The sequence below is a fragment of the Eptesicus fuscus genome, chromosome 1, assembly GCF_027574615.1.
Source record: "Eptesicus fuscus isolate TK198812 chromosome 1, DD_ASM_mEF_20220401, whole genome shotgun sequence".
NCBI classification, from domain to species: domain Eukaryota; kingdom Metazoa; phylum Chordata; class Mammalia; order Chiroptera; family Vespertilionidae; genus Eptesicus; species Eptesicus fuscus.
In genome coordinates, this window is record NC_072473.1 from 28,198,447 (window position 1) to 28,213,383 (window position 14,937).

Sequence of the window (14,937 nt, forward strand, 5' to 3'; positions counted from 1 at the left end):
CTGCCTTGCCCCTTCTGCCCCCTCCGAGCTGCTACTCTGTCTCAATCAGTGTCACGTGTCACGGTCGTTCTCCTCCTACAGGCTTCCCAGACCCAGATTCTCCTGTGCCTGGAGCCTTAGCTGGGGGGAGGGACTGTGGGAGGTTGGCTGGCTGCCAGTGGGAGGGACCAGGGGAGGTTAGCTGGCCATGGGGAGGGACTGCAGGAGGTTGGCTGTGAGAGCTCACTGATTACCAGGGGGCAGCTTCTGTGTTGAGCATCTGCCCCCTGGTGGTCAGTGTGCATCATAGCAACTGGTTGACCAGTCATTCTGGTTGTTTGGTCACTTAGGCTTTTGTATATATAGATAGGCTTTAAAACGAAAACTGTTACAACAGAAGAGAAGCACATCATACAATGATAAAAAGGTCAATTGATAAAGAATGTATAACAATTATAGACATAAGAACACAAAACAGCACAGCTCCTAAATATATGAAGCAAACACTGACAGAATTGGAGGGAGAAAGCACTATAGTAACAGTGAAAGTGCTCAATTCTCCACCTTTAATAATAGATAGAATAAGCAGACAGATCAATAAGTACATGGGAGACTTGAACAACATTATAGACCAATTGAACCTAAAAATATAGATATAAAATATTCTACTCCCAAAAAACAGAATACACATTTTTCTCAAGTAAACAAGGAAAATCATCCAGGAGAGACCACATGCTGGGCCACAAAACAAATATGAATAAATTAAATATGAAATTAAACTATAAATCAACAGCAGAGGAAGACTGGAATATCTACAAATATATGTAAAGGATATAACACATATTTAAACAACCAATAGTTTTGGTTGTATTTTTCCCTATACTTGCAATCCCATCCATTCTTTTGTATGCTTACAAACTATAAATTCTAATTACTCTATGAATTTCTTTTAAGGACACCATCCCATACTGATCTCTGTCTTGTTAATTATGATAGTTTTAGTGACTGTAAATTTTTCATTTGGTCTTATGTTAATACTAGAGGCCGGATGCATGAAATTTGTGCAAGAGTAGGCCTTCCTTCCCCCGGCTGCCGGCACTGGCTTCCCTCTGGCACCCGGGACCCGGGTTTCCCTCACAGTCCTGGCTTCATCTGGAAGGTCATCCAAAAAGATGTCCCATCTAATTAGCATATTAAGCTTTTATTATTATATATTATTTTACTATTATGTTTGCATATACATATTCTGTCTTTAAGGGGAATGTAAATGATATAACTACAGTCATGTGACTGATTTTAACAAACATATATTTTATTCATTTAAATAAATGTCTCCCATTCAAAGAAGTTACCTTTGGGAAACTAAATACTTCAATAATCATTGTTCAGAACATTATTAACTACTACATTAGGAAATTCTTTCTGTATGTTATATGGTGGTCTTTCTCTTTTGATGATTGATTTTTTAAACAGTAAAGTTATTTTGATTTGAGCTGGTGAATAGTTTGAGCGATATAGCTTGGTGTAAAATTAATTTATTATTACATCCCTTTTGTCTCACTATTTTATAGGGTGACTACCAAACAATAAAACAGCATATTATCTTCATATATTTTTGATGGGTCTAAAACACATAATGAGGAGGATTTCTTCAAAATATTTTAAGCCTAAAAGTAAGTATGCAATTTTAAAATGGACTGATCCTCTGAAATGATTAACTCTTATTTGGAAAACTATATTCTGGCAGCCTAATTTTTTCTAAAAAATATAACCAAATAAATACATATATAAATAAATATAAATATTTTACCGTTCCACACAGTCAGAAAGCCTGGAGCAATGGTTAGAAGCAGGGGCATCATGACCCCCAACAGCATATAAGAATCCGTTGTATGTTGTAACTCCCACACCTCCACGTCTTTTGGACATTGGAGCACACAGACTCCACTTGTTAGTGTGTGGGTCAAAGTATTCCACTGATTTGAGGCAGGAACTTCCATCACGTCCACCAATAGCATACAGCCTAGAAAGAAAAAAACACAGAAATTTATGTTTATTCAATTCATGCATGGAATGAAAGTAAAAGAACCTTGCACAAAGCATTTTAAGTTTCTGACTATACAGGGTAGGCAAAAGTAGGTGTACAGTTGCTCATATGGAAAATAACAGTAATACAATAATAAATAACAATACAAGAATAAACTCTGTTTTGCTTATTCACAACTATAAACCTACTTTTTCCTCATTCTGTGTATTCTGCTATCCTAAGATTTTCTAGCAGACAGTCTGAGTTTTTGAATGGAAGTCACAATAAGGTCTATCACTTCAAACTTGTGGAAGTTACTTTGAAATAATAGATCTACCCTACTCCAAACTTGTGAAAGTTACTTAGACATAATAGATTAAAAGATCCCATGGGAAATTATGTACAGAGAAAGAAGGGAGATAGTGAAAACATTCTTAATATTTGTCAATTAAACCTCATTAAAAACAACTTTACAATTTTACCTAGGTTCAATTGCCTAGCATTAGAATCCATATTGTTTTTATTAACTACTTTATATAGTAAAAATTATAATTGTCACTAGGAATATGTTAGCTTGATAAATGACTAAGTGAATAGAATAGAACCAAGGAAAACAATTTTTTCCCCATAAAGATATAGTGGCTATAACATTTCTTCCATAAACTTTACTAAGCTATATGTCTATAACTGCCATTCATGTTCAGTTTTGATGGGTGGTAATAGGTAGGAGATTGTTACTGAGTCACCTGATAATCATTCAGGTCAGGCCAGCCAGGATAAACAGATTTCAGAGTATTTTAAGCTCTAAGACACTCTAAGGCTAGGTCTCCCCTTAACCATAGACATCCCCTACGTTTTCTTGCATAAGGTGCTAAAATCCATCTACTGAGCCCATTTATGGGAAGTATTGGCTTGACACAAGGTCAGTACAAACACACAAGACTCTCTCCTGCCACTTGTTCCATCCTGATGTCTAAATTTATTTTCATTCAAGTCCCTCCTATATGGTGGTCATTGTCTCCAAAGGTCCCTTGTCATAAAGTACATATGATTAATTGAAATAAATAATAAATTCAAGCTCTTAGCAACCTCTAACATCATTGGGTTTTAATATATTAGGTTGTTCTTATAGGCAAGTAATCAGGAAGTAGGAAAGATTTAGAAAGATGGAACCAGATGTAATTCTAGAGTTGGGAACCCTAAATACTCAAGAGAGTATATGGTAAAGAACAAAAAGTAAAACTTGCCCTATTACAAAGACAGCCAAAGTATTGATAAGTCAAGAATAAGTTATTATGTAATAAGTGGAGGCCTCTTGAAAGTAAAGCTGGGATTGGTTTGAATGCAGAAGTGCTTCTCAAATTTAATGAGCACACAGAGTCACTTGATGATCTTGTTAAAATGTCTATTATGATTCCAAAGGTCCAGAGTGGAATTAGGATTCAGCATTTCTAAATAGATCTTAGGTGATGCTGACATTCCTAATTCCAGGACCACATTTGAATAGCAAATGATTACAGAATATTTAATTAAATTTTCATTTTGGACAAGTATTTCCATCATAATGAAGGCAGAATTCCAACGAAGGCCTGTTATTATTCTTTTTCTCTTTATTGTTGAAAAGTATTACAGATGTCCCTTTAGTTTGTTTGTTTTTCCCATTGATCCATCCCACACCTGACCCTCCCAGGCCTTCACCACTCTATTGTCTGTGTCCATATATGCATATAACTTCCCTGGTTAATCATTCCTGACCTATCCCCTACCCTCACCTTCCCTCTAAAATCCGTCAGTCTGTTCAATGCTTCTATGTCTCTGGACCTATTTTGTTCATCAGTTCATTAGATTCCATATAAGAGTGAGATCATGTGATAGTTGTCTTTCTTTGATGGGCTTTTTTCACTTAGCATAATACTCTTCAGGTCCATCCAAGCTGTTGCCAATGGTAAAAGTTCCTATTTTATAGCTGCATAGTATTCTATTGTGTAAATATACCATAGATTTTTATCCACTTAATCTGCTGATGGGCACTTGGGCTGTTTACAAATATTAGCTATTATAAATTGTGCTGCTATGAACATAGGGGTGCATATATTCTTTCTGATTGATGTTTCTGATTTCTTAGGATATATCCCTAGAAGTATGATCATTCGGTCAAATGGGAGTTCCATTTTTTATTTTTATGAGGAAACTCCATACTGTTTTCCACAGTGGCTGCACCAGTCTGCCTTCCCACCAGCAGTGTACCACAGTTCTCTTTTCTCCACATCTTTGCCAATACTTGTTATTTGTTGATTATTGATGGTAGCCATTCTGACAGGTGAGGTGATACCTCATTGTCACCTCACCTAAGGATATTTTTTCCATTGATTTTTAGAGAGTGGAAGGGAAAGGGAGAGACATAGAGAAATACTGATATAAGAAAAACACCTCAATTGGTTGCCTTCCGTATGCCCCCAGCCAGGGCCAGGAGCCTGTAACCGAGATACGTGCCCTCAACCAGAATCAAACCCAGGACCCTTCAGTCTACAGGCTGATGCTCTATCCACTGAGCCAAACCAGCTAGGGCCTGGGAATGTTTTTGATTGATGGATCACATCAATGAAGTGCTGTAGCACATGACCTAGAAGCGAAGACCATGCACATTTGGGGTTACTCACTTGTTGTTTAATGCAGCGACAGCAACTGTGCTTCTAGGAATTGACATACTAGCCACGTAATTCCACTGACGTCCCTCAGGGTCCCATCTTTCTACAGTATTTAGATAACTCCATCCATCATGACCACCAACAGCATACATTGGTCCTTCAAGTGTGGCTACACCTAAAGAATAAAAACAGCATGAGGGCTCACCTAGGTATAATACATATAATGGCTATTATATGCAAGCAACAAACTGCTTAGAATTTGTTTTTGTTTCTTAAATGCTTTTGTGCACACATGAATAATTTACTGATCTTGATATGAAACTAAATATGGTATTTTAACCCAAGAAAATTTTCAGGCATAGTTACTATTATCATGGAAATGTATCATTGTTGTCATACTGAAGCCAAAGGAGGTAGGGGAACACATCATTTCTGAGGATGTGATAGATAAGGGAAATCGATTTTCCTGGCATAATTTAATGCCATTTTTAAAGTAAGAAGTAGATGAGATATGACTGAATCTTAGATAAATCTTAGAAATGTAGGCTAACTGTTGACTTTCTAATGCCTGTTCTTTTTTTTTTTAATTTCTTTATTGATTAAGGTGTCACATATTTGTCCTCATCCCCCCATTCCCATCCCACACCCCTCCCCACAGATGCCTCCTCCCCCCTGTTGTCCTTAACCATTGGTTAGGCTCGTATGCATGCACACAAGTCCTTTGGTTGATCTCTCCCCTTTACCCCCACCTTCCCCTACCCTCCCTCTGAGGCCTGACAGTCCAATCGATGCCTCCTTGTTTCTGGGTCTGTTCTTGTTCATCAGTCTATGCTGTTCATCATTTCCCCTAGATGAGTGAGATCATGTGCTATTAGAAATACACTTATAAGAACCGAAAATGAGACAAGCAATAATGGTTATGCTGACAGGCAAATGAATCAGTCTGTAGTGAGTTTCTTTCTGGACCAACAGTTCTTTTGAGACCCAATTTCAATGTCCTCCAGTTCCTTATGTGTACATGTCGGCACTGACTTTTCAGCTCTGGATGGTGGACAAATGGTGGTAATGCAGGTCCGACTCCCTCTGGTTTGGTCTCGCCCGGACCCAGGGGCACGGCTTCACCCGGACTCAGGGGCGCGTGGCCTCACCCAGACCCGGGACACAGCCTCACCTGGATCCAGGGGCGCATGGCCTCACCCGGACCCGGGACACAGCCTCGCCCAGATCCAGGGGCGCACGGCCTTCTAATGCCTGTTCTTGATTATAGGGATAAAAAAGGTTCTCATCAGGTAACTAAATAGACAGGGTTTTTGAGGAGTATTTAAAAATGTGTTATATTAGATACTATAAATACCCCATTTCTAATTGCTTCTCAACTGCTCTGGGAATACATGAGTTCCCCCCGCCCCCACCTTCTTTACCATCTCAATGAGCTCTCAGGTATATCCGCATCACCTATTCTATCTCTTTAGTAACATCAATATATTTTAAAACTTGCTCTGATTTCTCTGTAATATATATTTTCTAAGCTATGCTTTTGAATCACTGACACAACTGAGCTGAATATAATTAATATAATCGAACATTTGAAATAGACTATTTATCAGATAATTTTGGGGCAAATGATACCAGACCTGGATCTGCCACTTTTTAGCTGTGCAAAACTAGATCTGGAAGGTAGAGGAGGGTGGGGGTAAGGGGGAGAGATCAACCAAAGGACTTGTATGCATGCATATAAGCATAACCAATGGATACGGACACCAGGGGGTGAGGGCATGAGTGGGTGGGGCGGGCAATAGGGGGATAAGGACACATATGTAATACCTTAATCAATAAAAAAAGTAACAAGGAAATTATTGTTTAATTTTTTCAAAAGACTTTATGATATTGAAAATGTATGAAGATTAGTATGAACAAAGATGTATCCTAACAGATATTTAGGAGAATCAAAGTTCTCCACTGTTCTAGATGTCTCCACTGCATCTTTCCTAAACTTTTTTATAAACTCTGGATTACATATAACTTAGAGCTGCTCTCAACTGAAGTGGATTTTCCTTGCCTTGGATCTGCATCATTGGCTTTTTTGTGAAATATAGATTTGCCTATTATAGAAAGGAACATGATTCATCTAACTAGAAACACATCTTTCCATTATCAAGTGCTCTTTCCTCTAAATTGAGTTTGGAACAAAACTCTATTGTAGGTTTGTGTTCCTCAATAATGTAATCCTTCTCAAAGTTTTTATCCATTGTAATAAGTATGACATCTGAAATAAGAAAAAAGTTTTAAAGGCTTTGACTATTTGCTTAAGCTTTTCAGCATTTTGGAGACATTTTGACTATGGGATTTGCTATCCCAACAATATGCAGCTGAATTTAATTTTAAATAGTTCTGTGAGCTATACATTCTTTATAAACCATATAACATTAAATTCTTACCTAGGCCATGCCTATGTGTTGACATGGGAGGCATCACACTCCAGATTTTGCCAACTGGATTAAAACATTCCACAGTATTCAAAGTCTTTAAACCATCTCTTCCTCCCACAATATAGAGCTTATTATCAATAACTGAAACTCCAAACTGAAGCCTACGGCCATTCATAGTGCCAATATGTAACCAGGTATTGGTCCTGAGATCATATTTTTCTATTGTAGTGGTACCTGTTAGAGGGATATTGAACAATGGTTAAAACTAATTATATAGACACCTATCCTCTTCAAATTACTCCAAAAAATTCAAGAACAGGGAAGACTTCCAAGCTCTTTTTAAAAGGCTAAAATTATCCTAATACCAAAACAAGATAAAGACACTATAAAGAAAGAGAGTTATACGCCAATATTCCTGATGGACATAGATGCTAAAACCCTCAACAAAATATTAGCAAATCAAATCCAGTAGTAAATTTAAAAACATCAAATACCATGATCAAGTGGAATTTATTCTGAGGATCAAGTTGGGCACAATATTTGCAAATCAATAGATGTGATATATTACATAAATAAAATGAAAGATAAAAATCACATGGCCATATCAATAAATGCAGAAAAATCATTCAATAAAATCCAACACCAATTTATGATAAAAATTCTCAGCAAAGTGGGAATAAAAAGGATCATACCTCAACATAATAAAGGTCATATGGGAAAAACAGCCAACATTATACTCAATGCGCAAAAACTAAAAGTGTTTCCCTTAAGATCAGGAAGGGGTGTCTGCTTTCACAACTCTTATTCAACACAGTACTGGAAGTTCTAGTCTTAGTGATCAGGCAAGAAGAAGAAATAAACGTCATCCAAATCAAAAAGGAGGAAGTAAAACTGACATTATTTGCACATGGCATGATATTGTATATAGAAAACTACTAGATCTAATAAATGAATTCCACAAAGATGCAAGATACAAAATCAACATCCAAATATTTATGGCATTTTTATACACTGATAATGGACTATCAGAAAGATAAACTAAAAAAACAACCCATTTACTATTGCAATAAAAAAATAAGGTACCTAGGAATAAATTTATCCAAGGAGGTAAAAGACCTATACTGTGAAAATTATATGACATTTTTGAAGAAATAAATTTAGGAATATTATGCTGAGTGAAATAAGCCAGTCAGAAAAAGATGACTATCACATGATCTCACTTAAAATGTAATCTAATGAACATAATAAACTAAGAAACAAAATAAGTCCAGAGGCATGGAAGTTTGGAACAGATTGACATATCTCAGAGGGGAGGGAGGCGGACAAGCTTAACCAAAGAACTTATATACAGATATGAATAACCAATGGACATAGACAATAGTGTCTTAAAGGCCTGGGGTAGGACAGGGGCTAGGAGGAGGGGGATTAAAGTGGGCAAGGAAATTGGGGGATATTTATAATACTATCAACAACATCAGATAATAATAAGAAAATATATAGCGATGCATTATTCACAATGAAAAAAATTAAGAAATATACAAATAAGTGGAAGGATATCCAAGTTCATGGAGTGGAAGAATTAACATCATTCCCAGAGTCATAAAAGCATGAACAGTCTGTTGAACCTCAGAGAGAAGTCAGGGGAGAGTGGATGGGAAGAGATCAACCACTTAATCTGTATTATATATGCATAATCCGCGAACACAGACAATGGGGTGGTAAGGACCTGGGGTGGGGGCGCGAGATGGAAGTGGGCTGTAAGAGGTTAATGGGAGGAAAAGGAGGACCTATGTAATACTTTCAACAATAAATATTTTAAAAAAGAAAAAAAAAAGCATTAACCTCATTAAAATGTCCATACTACCCAAAGCAATCCATAGATTCAATGCAATTCCTATTAAAATACCAAGGACATATTTCACAGATATAGAAAAATATCCCAAAAAATTATATGAAACCAAAATAGACCTTTGCCATCTTGAGAGAGAAGAACAAAGTTGGAGGTATTACAATACCAAATATCAAACTATACTGCAAGGCCATTTTAATGAAAATAGCCTAGTTCTGACATAAGATCAGGCATATAAACAGTGAAACACAACAGAGAGCCCAGAAATCAACCCACATCTTTATTTATTTATTTATTTATTTATTTATTTATTTATTTATTATTTATTTATTTAATTTATTTATTTTTTATTTAATATATTTTATTGATTTTCCACAGAGAAGAAGGGAGAGGGATAGAGAGCTAGAAACATTGATGAGAGAGAAACATCGACCAGCTGCCTCCTGCACACCCCCCACCGGGGATGTGCCAGCAACCAATGTACATGCCCTTGACTGGAATCAAACCTGGGAACTTTCAGTCCGCAGACCGACGCTCTATCCACTGAGCCAAACCAGTTTCGGCTCAACCTACGTCTTTATAGTCAATAAATATTTGACAAAGGAGGAAATAGCATACACTGGAGTAAAGGCAGTCTCTTCAATAAATGGTGCTGGGAAAACTGGACAGATACATGCAAAAAACAAACCACAAAAAAAGAAACTAGATCACCAACTGACACCATACCCAAGAATGAAATGAAAATGGATAAAAGATTTAAATGTAAGTTGCGAAGCCACAAAAATTCTAGAAGAAAACATAACAGCAAAATCTTGGACATCTCTGGCAGCAATATTTTTGCTGAAATATCTCAGAGGGCAAGGGAAACTCAGGAAAAGATAAACAATTGGGAGTACATAAAGCTAAAAAGCTTCTGACCAGCAAAGGAAACCATTAACAAATGAAAAGAGAACGCACTATATGGGAGAACATATTCACCAATGATACATCTGGTAAGGCGTTAATTTCCAAAATATATAAAGAACTTACAGAGAGCTCATGTAACAGCTGTGAGCAATTGAATTGTTGCTGACATGTACACATAAGGAACTGGTGGACATTGAAATTGGGTCTCAAAAGAACTGTTAGCCCAGAAAGAAACTCACTACAGACTGATTCATTTGCCTGTCACCATAACCATTATTGCTTGTCTCATTTTCGGTTCTTATAAGTGTATTTCTAATAGCACATGATCTCACTCCTCTAGGGGATATAATGAACAGCATAGACTGATGAACAAGAACAGACCCAGAAACAAGGAGGCATGGATCAGACTGTTGGGCCTCAGAGGGAGGGTAAGGAAGGGTGGGGGTAAAGGGGAGAGATCAACCAAAGGACTTGTGTGCAAGCATATGAGCCTAACCAGCGGTTAAGGACAACAGGGGGGTGGGGCATGCATGGGGAGGGGTGTGGGATGGGAATGGGGGGATGAGGACAAATATGTGATACCTTAATCAATAAAGAAATTAAAAAAAGAGCTATAAGACTAACATAGGCAATAAGCTATTCATACTTTGTGATCTAATTTATTTCTTAAACTTGTAAAATAAAATACTTTCAGCTGAAAAAAAAAAAAAGAACTTACACAACTCAACACCAGGAAAACAATCCAATTTAAAAATCAGTAAAGGACCTGAATAGACACTTCTCCAAAGAGGACATACAGATACCCAATAGACATATGAAAAATTTATCAAGGTCACTAATCATCAGAGAGATGCAAATAAAAGAACAATGATGTATCACCTCACACCTGTCAGAATGGCTATCATCAACAAATCAACAAATGACAAGTGCTGGCAAAGATGTGGAGAAAAAGGAACCCTCTTGCACTGCTGGTGGGAATGCAGGCTGGTGCAGTCACTGTGGAATACAGTATGGAGTTTCCTCAAAAATTAAAAATGGAACTCCCATTAAACCGAGTGATCCCACTTCTAAAAATATATCATAAGAAACACGAAACTGCAATTACAAAGTACATATGCAGCCCTGTGTTCATAGCAGCACAATGTACAATAGCTAAGATTTGGAAACTGTGCAAGTGCCCATGAGCAGATGAGTGGATAAAAATATATGGTACACTTGCATAATGGAATATTACAACGTTGTAAAAAAGAAGGAACTCTTACCATTGGCAACAGCATGGATGGACCTGGAACGTATTATGCTAAGTGAAATAAGCCAGTCAGAGAAAGACAAGTATCACATGATCTCACTCATATGTAGAATCTAATGAACAAAATAAACTAATGAGCAAAATAGACCCATAGACATAGAAGCATGGAATACAGAGGGAAGGTGAGGGTAGTTGGGTGAAGAGAGATCAACCAGGGAACTTACATGCATATATGCTTAGCCCATGGACACAGGTAGTAGTGTGGTGAAGGCCTGGAAGGGATAGTTGCTAGGTGGAACGGTTCAATGGGAAAAAAAAAATCAAAGGGGATACCTATAATTCTTTCAATAATAAAGGTAAATTAAAAAAATAAACAAGATGCATGCATCTTCTAGAGGTGCTTGCAGCCTTGCAGGAGAGGAGACCTACTTATATCAGTTAGTAAAGAGTAGAATCCTGTCATCTACTGAGATAATTAAGAGAAAGGAAGTTTTACATGTAGATGGAGAAATCCAAGGACTTCAGAGAAGTTTCATTTTGAACAATGCTTTGAAGAATACTTTATCCCGGTCGGCAGTTGAGTGTCAACCTATGAACCAGTAGGTCACGGTACAATTTCTGGTCAGGGCACATACCCAGGTTGGGGGTGTGATCCCTGGTGTGGGGTGTGCAGGAGGCAGCCCATCAATGATTCTCTCTCATCACAGATGTTTCTATCTCTCTCTCTCCCTCTCCTTTCTTCTCTGAAATCAATAAAAATATATTTAAAAAAAGAATATTTTAGACTTAAAAAAATGGACTAGTGGGAGATTTAGAGTGAGGACGTTACAGTAAGAGAAAGTGGCAGGCATGATAATTAGTAATTGTGCTTCCATATCAATGAGGTTATGGTAATTAACATTTAATTTATTAATACATATGTATTTATCTAAGTAACATGGTGTACTTGCCAAATTTAATATAAATTTTATTTTTCTCTTACCTCCTGGTACATGACATTTCAGAATAAAGTTTTATGTTAAAAAATTAACTTAGAGTCTATTATTAATGGTCTACACATCCATTATGATTTTAATTATCTATGACCATTCAGTATATTAATTTATGCCCTTTTATTCAGTTTGGTGTGTGTGTTTCTGTATGCTGATTCAAAGTAGAAATGACTAAAGAAACAAGAAGAAAAAATTCTTTTAAATGTGTTTATGTTGTTCATTCACATAGTTTTCATGGTGTTAACACAAAGGATTATAAGAATATTATTATTTATTATTTATTATAATTAAATATAATTCTGATGTACTATCTCCTTAATGCATTAATATATGTACTATCTCCTTAATACATTCATTTTCTACCCAATTACTGGAATATCAAAATTACTACGTTAGTATACTGTCACTACTATGATAATAAACTGTCACTATTTCATAATAAAGTGTCATTTTTGTGAGCAATGCGTTTTACCAGTCATTCACAATAGCTGCTGCTGTTTTTTTTTTAGTAAAAGTTGATGTTGCACAACAGGGAAGTTTTTGACTAAAAACAAAGATGCTAAATAAAATAATTATTATTTAGAGATGTGGTGTATCTGTTATAAGACAGCTTATAACAGGCTTTGGAGATTTCATACCAGTTTTACAGAGTCAACCATAAGAATAAATACAAAAACAAACACTTTCAGTTTTGTTCTTCTAATGAGAGATTTGTGGAGAAAATAAAATCAATTAGTTACACTGAAAATATAGTTAGCACATGAAGCATTCAGTGGCCAATTTTAAATCAACTAGAGGCCCAGTGCATGAATTCGTGCATGGGTGCAGTCCCTCGGCCTGGCTGACAATTGGGGCTGATCATGGCTGGCTGGCTTGGGGGAGGTACAGTGGGAGATTGGCTGGCTGGCACCGATCAGGGCTGGCTGCCTGGGGGTAAGGACCGTGGGAGTTTGGCCAGCCAAGGGAGGTTGGCTGTGGGAGCATTCTGACCACCAGGGGGAAGCTCCTGCATTGAACATCTGCCCCCTGGTGGTCAGTGCGCATCATAGCAACTGGTCGATCAGTCATTCTGTCATTCAGTTGCTTAAGCTATTATATATATAGATGGTATGAGTTCATATCACGTCAAAATGTAAGCAGAGTTTTTCTGTGTATATTGCATTCGTGGGAACAGTATTTGTTTCTTTTCTCTAATTTTAAATATTTTCTGGTGAATAGTACATGGTAAGTATTTCTGTCTGAAGAGTTTTTTTTTTTAAATATATTTTTATTGATTTCAGAGAGGAAGGAAGAGGGAGAGAGAGATAGAAACATCAACAATGAGAGAGGATCATTGATCAACTGCCTCCTGCATTCCCTTACTGGGGATCAAGCCCGCAACCCAGGCATGTGCCCCTGACTGGAATTGAACCTGGGACACTTCAGTCCACAAGCTGATGTTCTATCCACTGAGCCAAACCAGATTGAGCTATCTCAAGAGTTTTAATTTTTATAATAAAAGCTTATGAATATACAGGTACTGATTTACTCTTTCACTTTAATCCCTGCATCTTTTACTGAAAACAGATTATTAGGCTAAATGCTGATTCACAGATCAGCAATTGCTCTACTGACTATACAGAATTCTGAGAACTCAAATAACACCACCTAGCAGACTATCATTTTATACTAAATATCGCTGGATTATACTGTTAACATGGGAATATCTACAAACTCACAACTACTTACACTCTGTCAACTAATTTTCTCTGAATATTTTCATCTTTCCACTTCCTCATTCCAATTTTCCTAAATCTGTCTTCCTATCCTCTTCTTCCTATTTTAGCTTTTTATTTCAAACTTCATAATTGGAATTTACTAAAGAGACAATCCTATCTAATAGGATTATTAAATATAAGACATTGTCAGGGAAAACTTGTTTAAAGTGTAGTATAAAAGGGTTGAGTGACTCCAAATTTGTTTTCTGAAAGAAATAGAAGATTGGTCCCTAACACTTTGCTGTCAATTTCTTGTGATATGCTCAAAGATAAGTTAAAGAACCTCGATGTAATGAAAGCAAGATCAGAAATTCAAACCTGAAAAAAGGAATGGTTTTACATAAGAATTTTATCAAACAGAATAGGGAACAGTTTCTGAAGCCAACATATCTATCATAAACCCTTCTTAGAACCAATTTTTCTATAGTCCTACCTTTTTGCACTTGATTTTTCAGTCTGTAATAGCCCCATGTTACCAAAACAATGAGGCAAGGGTTTTGTAATTAAAAGTTGACTGTGTAGGAAATAAAACCAATCCACTTAAAATTTACCAAATCACACATATATATGTTTTGATGCCTGTAGGAAATGATGCAAGAATGAAAGTTCTGTGTTACTGAAACAGATCATATATATATATGCTTACAACTGGAAATTGGAAGACTCTATAGGAAATACAACAGTTAATCATAAAACTATAAAAGAAGAGCTTGTGATTATTTCTAAAGTAGTACAATATCTTCACAGAACTAATATTCTTCAGAAAATAACAAATACAATGAGATCCTATATTTAATTTCAAGTCTGACAACTTGATATTTTATTGCATTTTGTTGAATATAATGAATAATAGCCACCTTTTAAAATGTGTCTTGTTTCATGTTTAAATTAAAAGGGTACTAAATATAAAATACAAGCATAATTGTCCTTAGTTTCTGGTTAAAAAAAACAAACACTAACCTGCAAAATAAGAAATGGAAAATTTGGGGTTTATTTATTTGTTTATTTTCTATTTTTGTTACTTCTTTAGGCTCCTGTTTAAGTTAACATTTCATAAGTGAATGTGTTACAAAAAATGGAAAAAATGGTAATAAATCAGACA

At 36.3% G+C, this 14,937-nt stretch overlaps 1 protein-coding gene across 1 annotated transcript in view; it reads right to left on the minus strand.

Annotated features, from left to right (window-relative positions):
* KLHL4 (kelch like family member 4) overlaps nucleotides 1-14,937 on the minus strand; it is a 99,898-nt gene that overhangs the window by 7,061 nt on the left and 77,900 nt on the right. Inside the window, exons 7-9 of the mRNA XM_054715967.1 lie at nucleotides 7,092-7,316; nucleotides 4,666-4,828; nucleotides 1,790-2,002 (exon numbers count right to left, since the gene is read on the minus strand). Of these exons, the coding sequence (XP_054571942.1) occupies nucleotides 1,790-2,002; nucleotides 4,666-4,828; nucleotides 7,092-7,316 (601 nt within the window). The remainder of the gene's footprint in view (nucleotides 1-1,789; nucleotides 2,003-4,665; nucleotides 4,829-7,091; nucleotides 7,317-14,937) is intronic.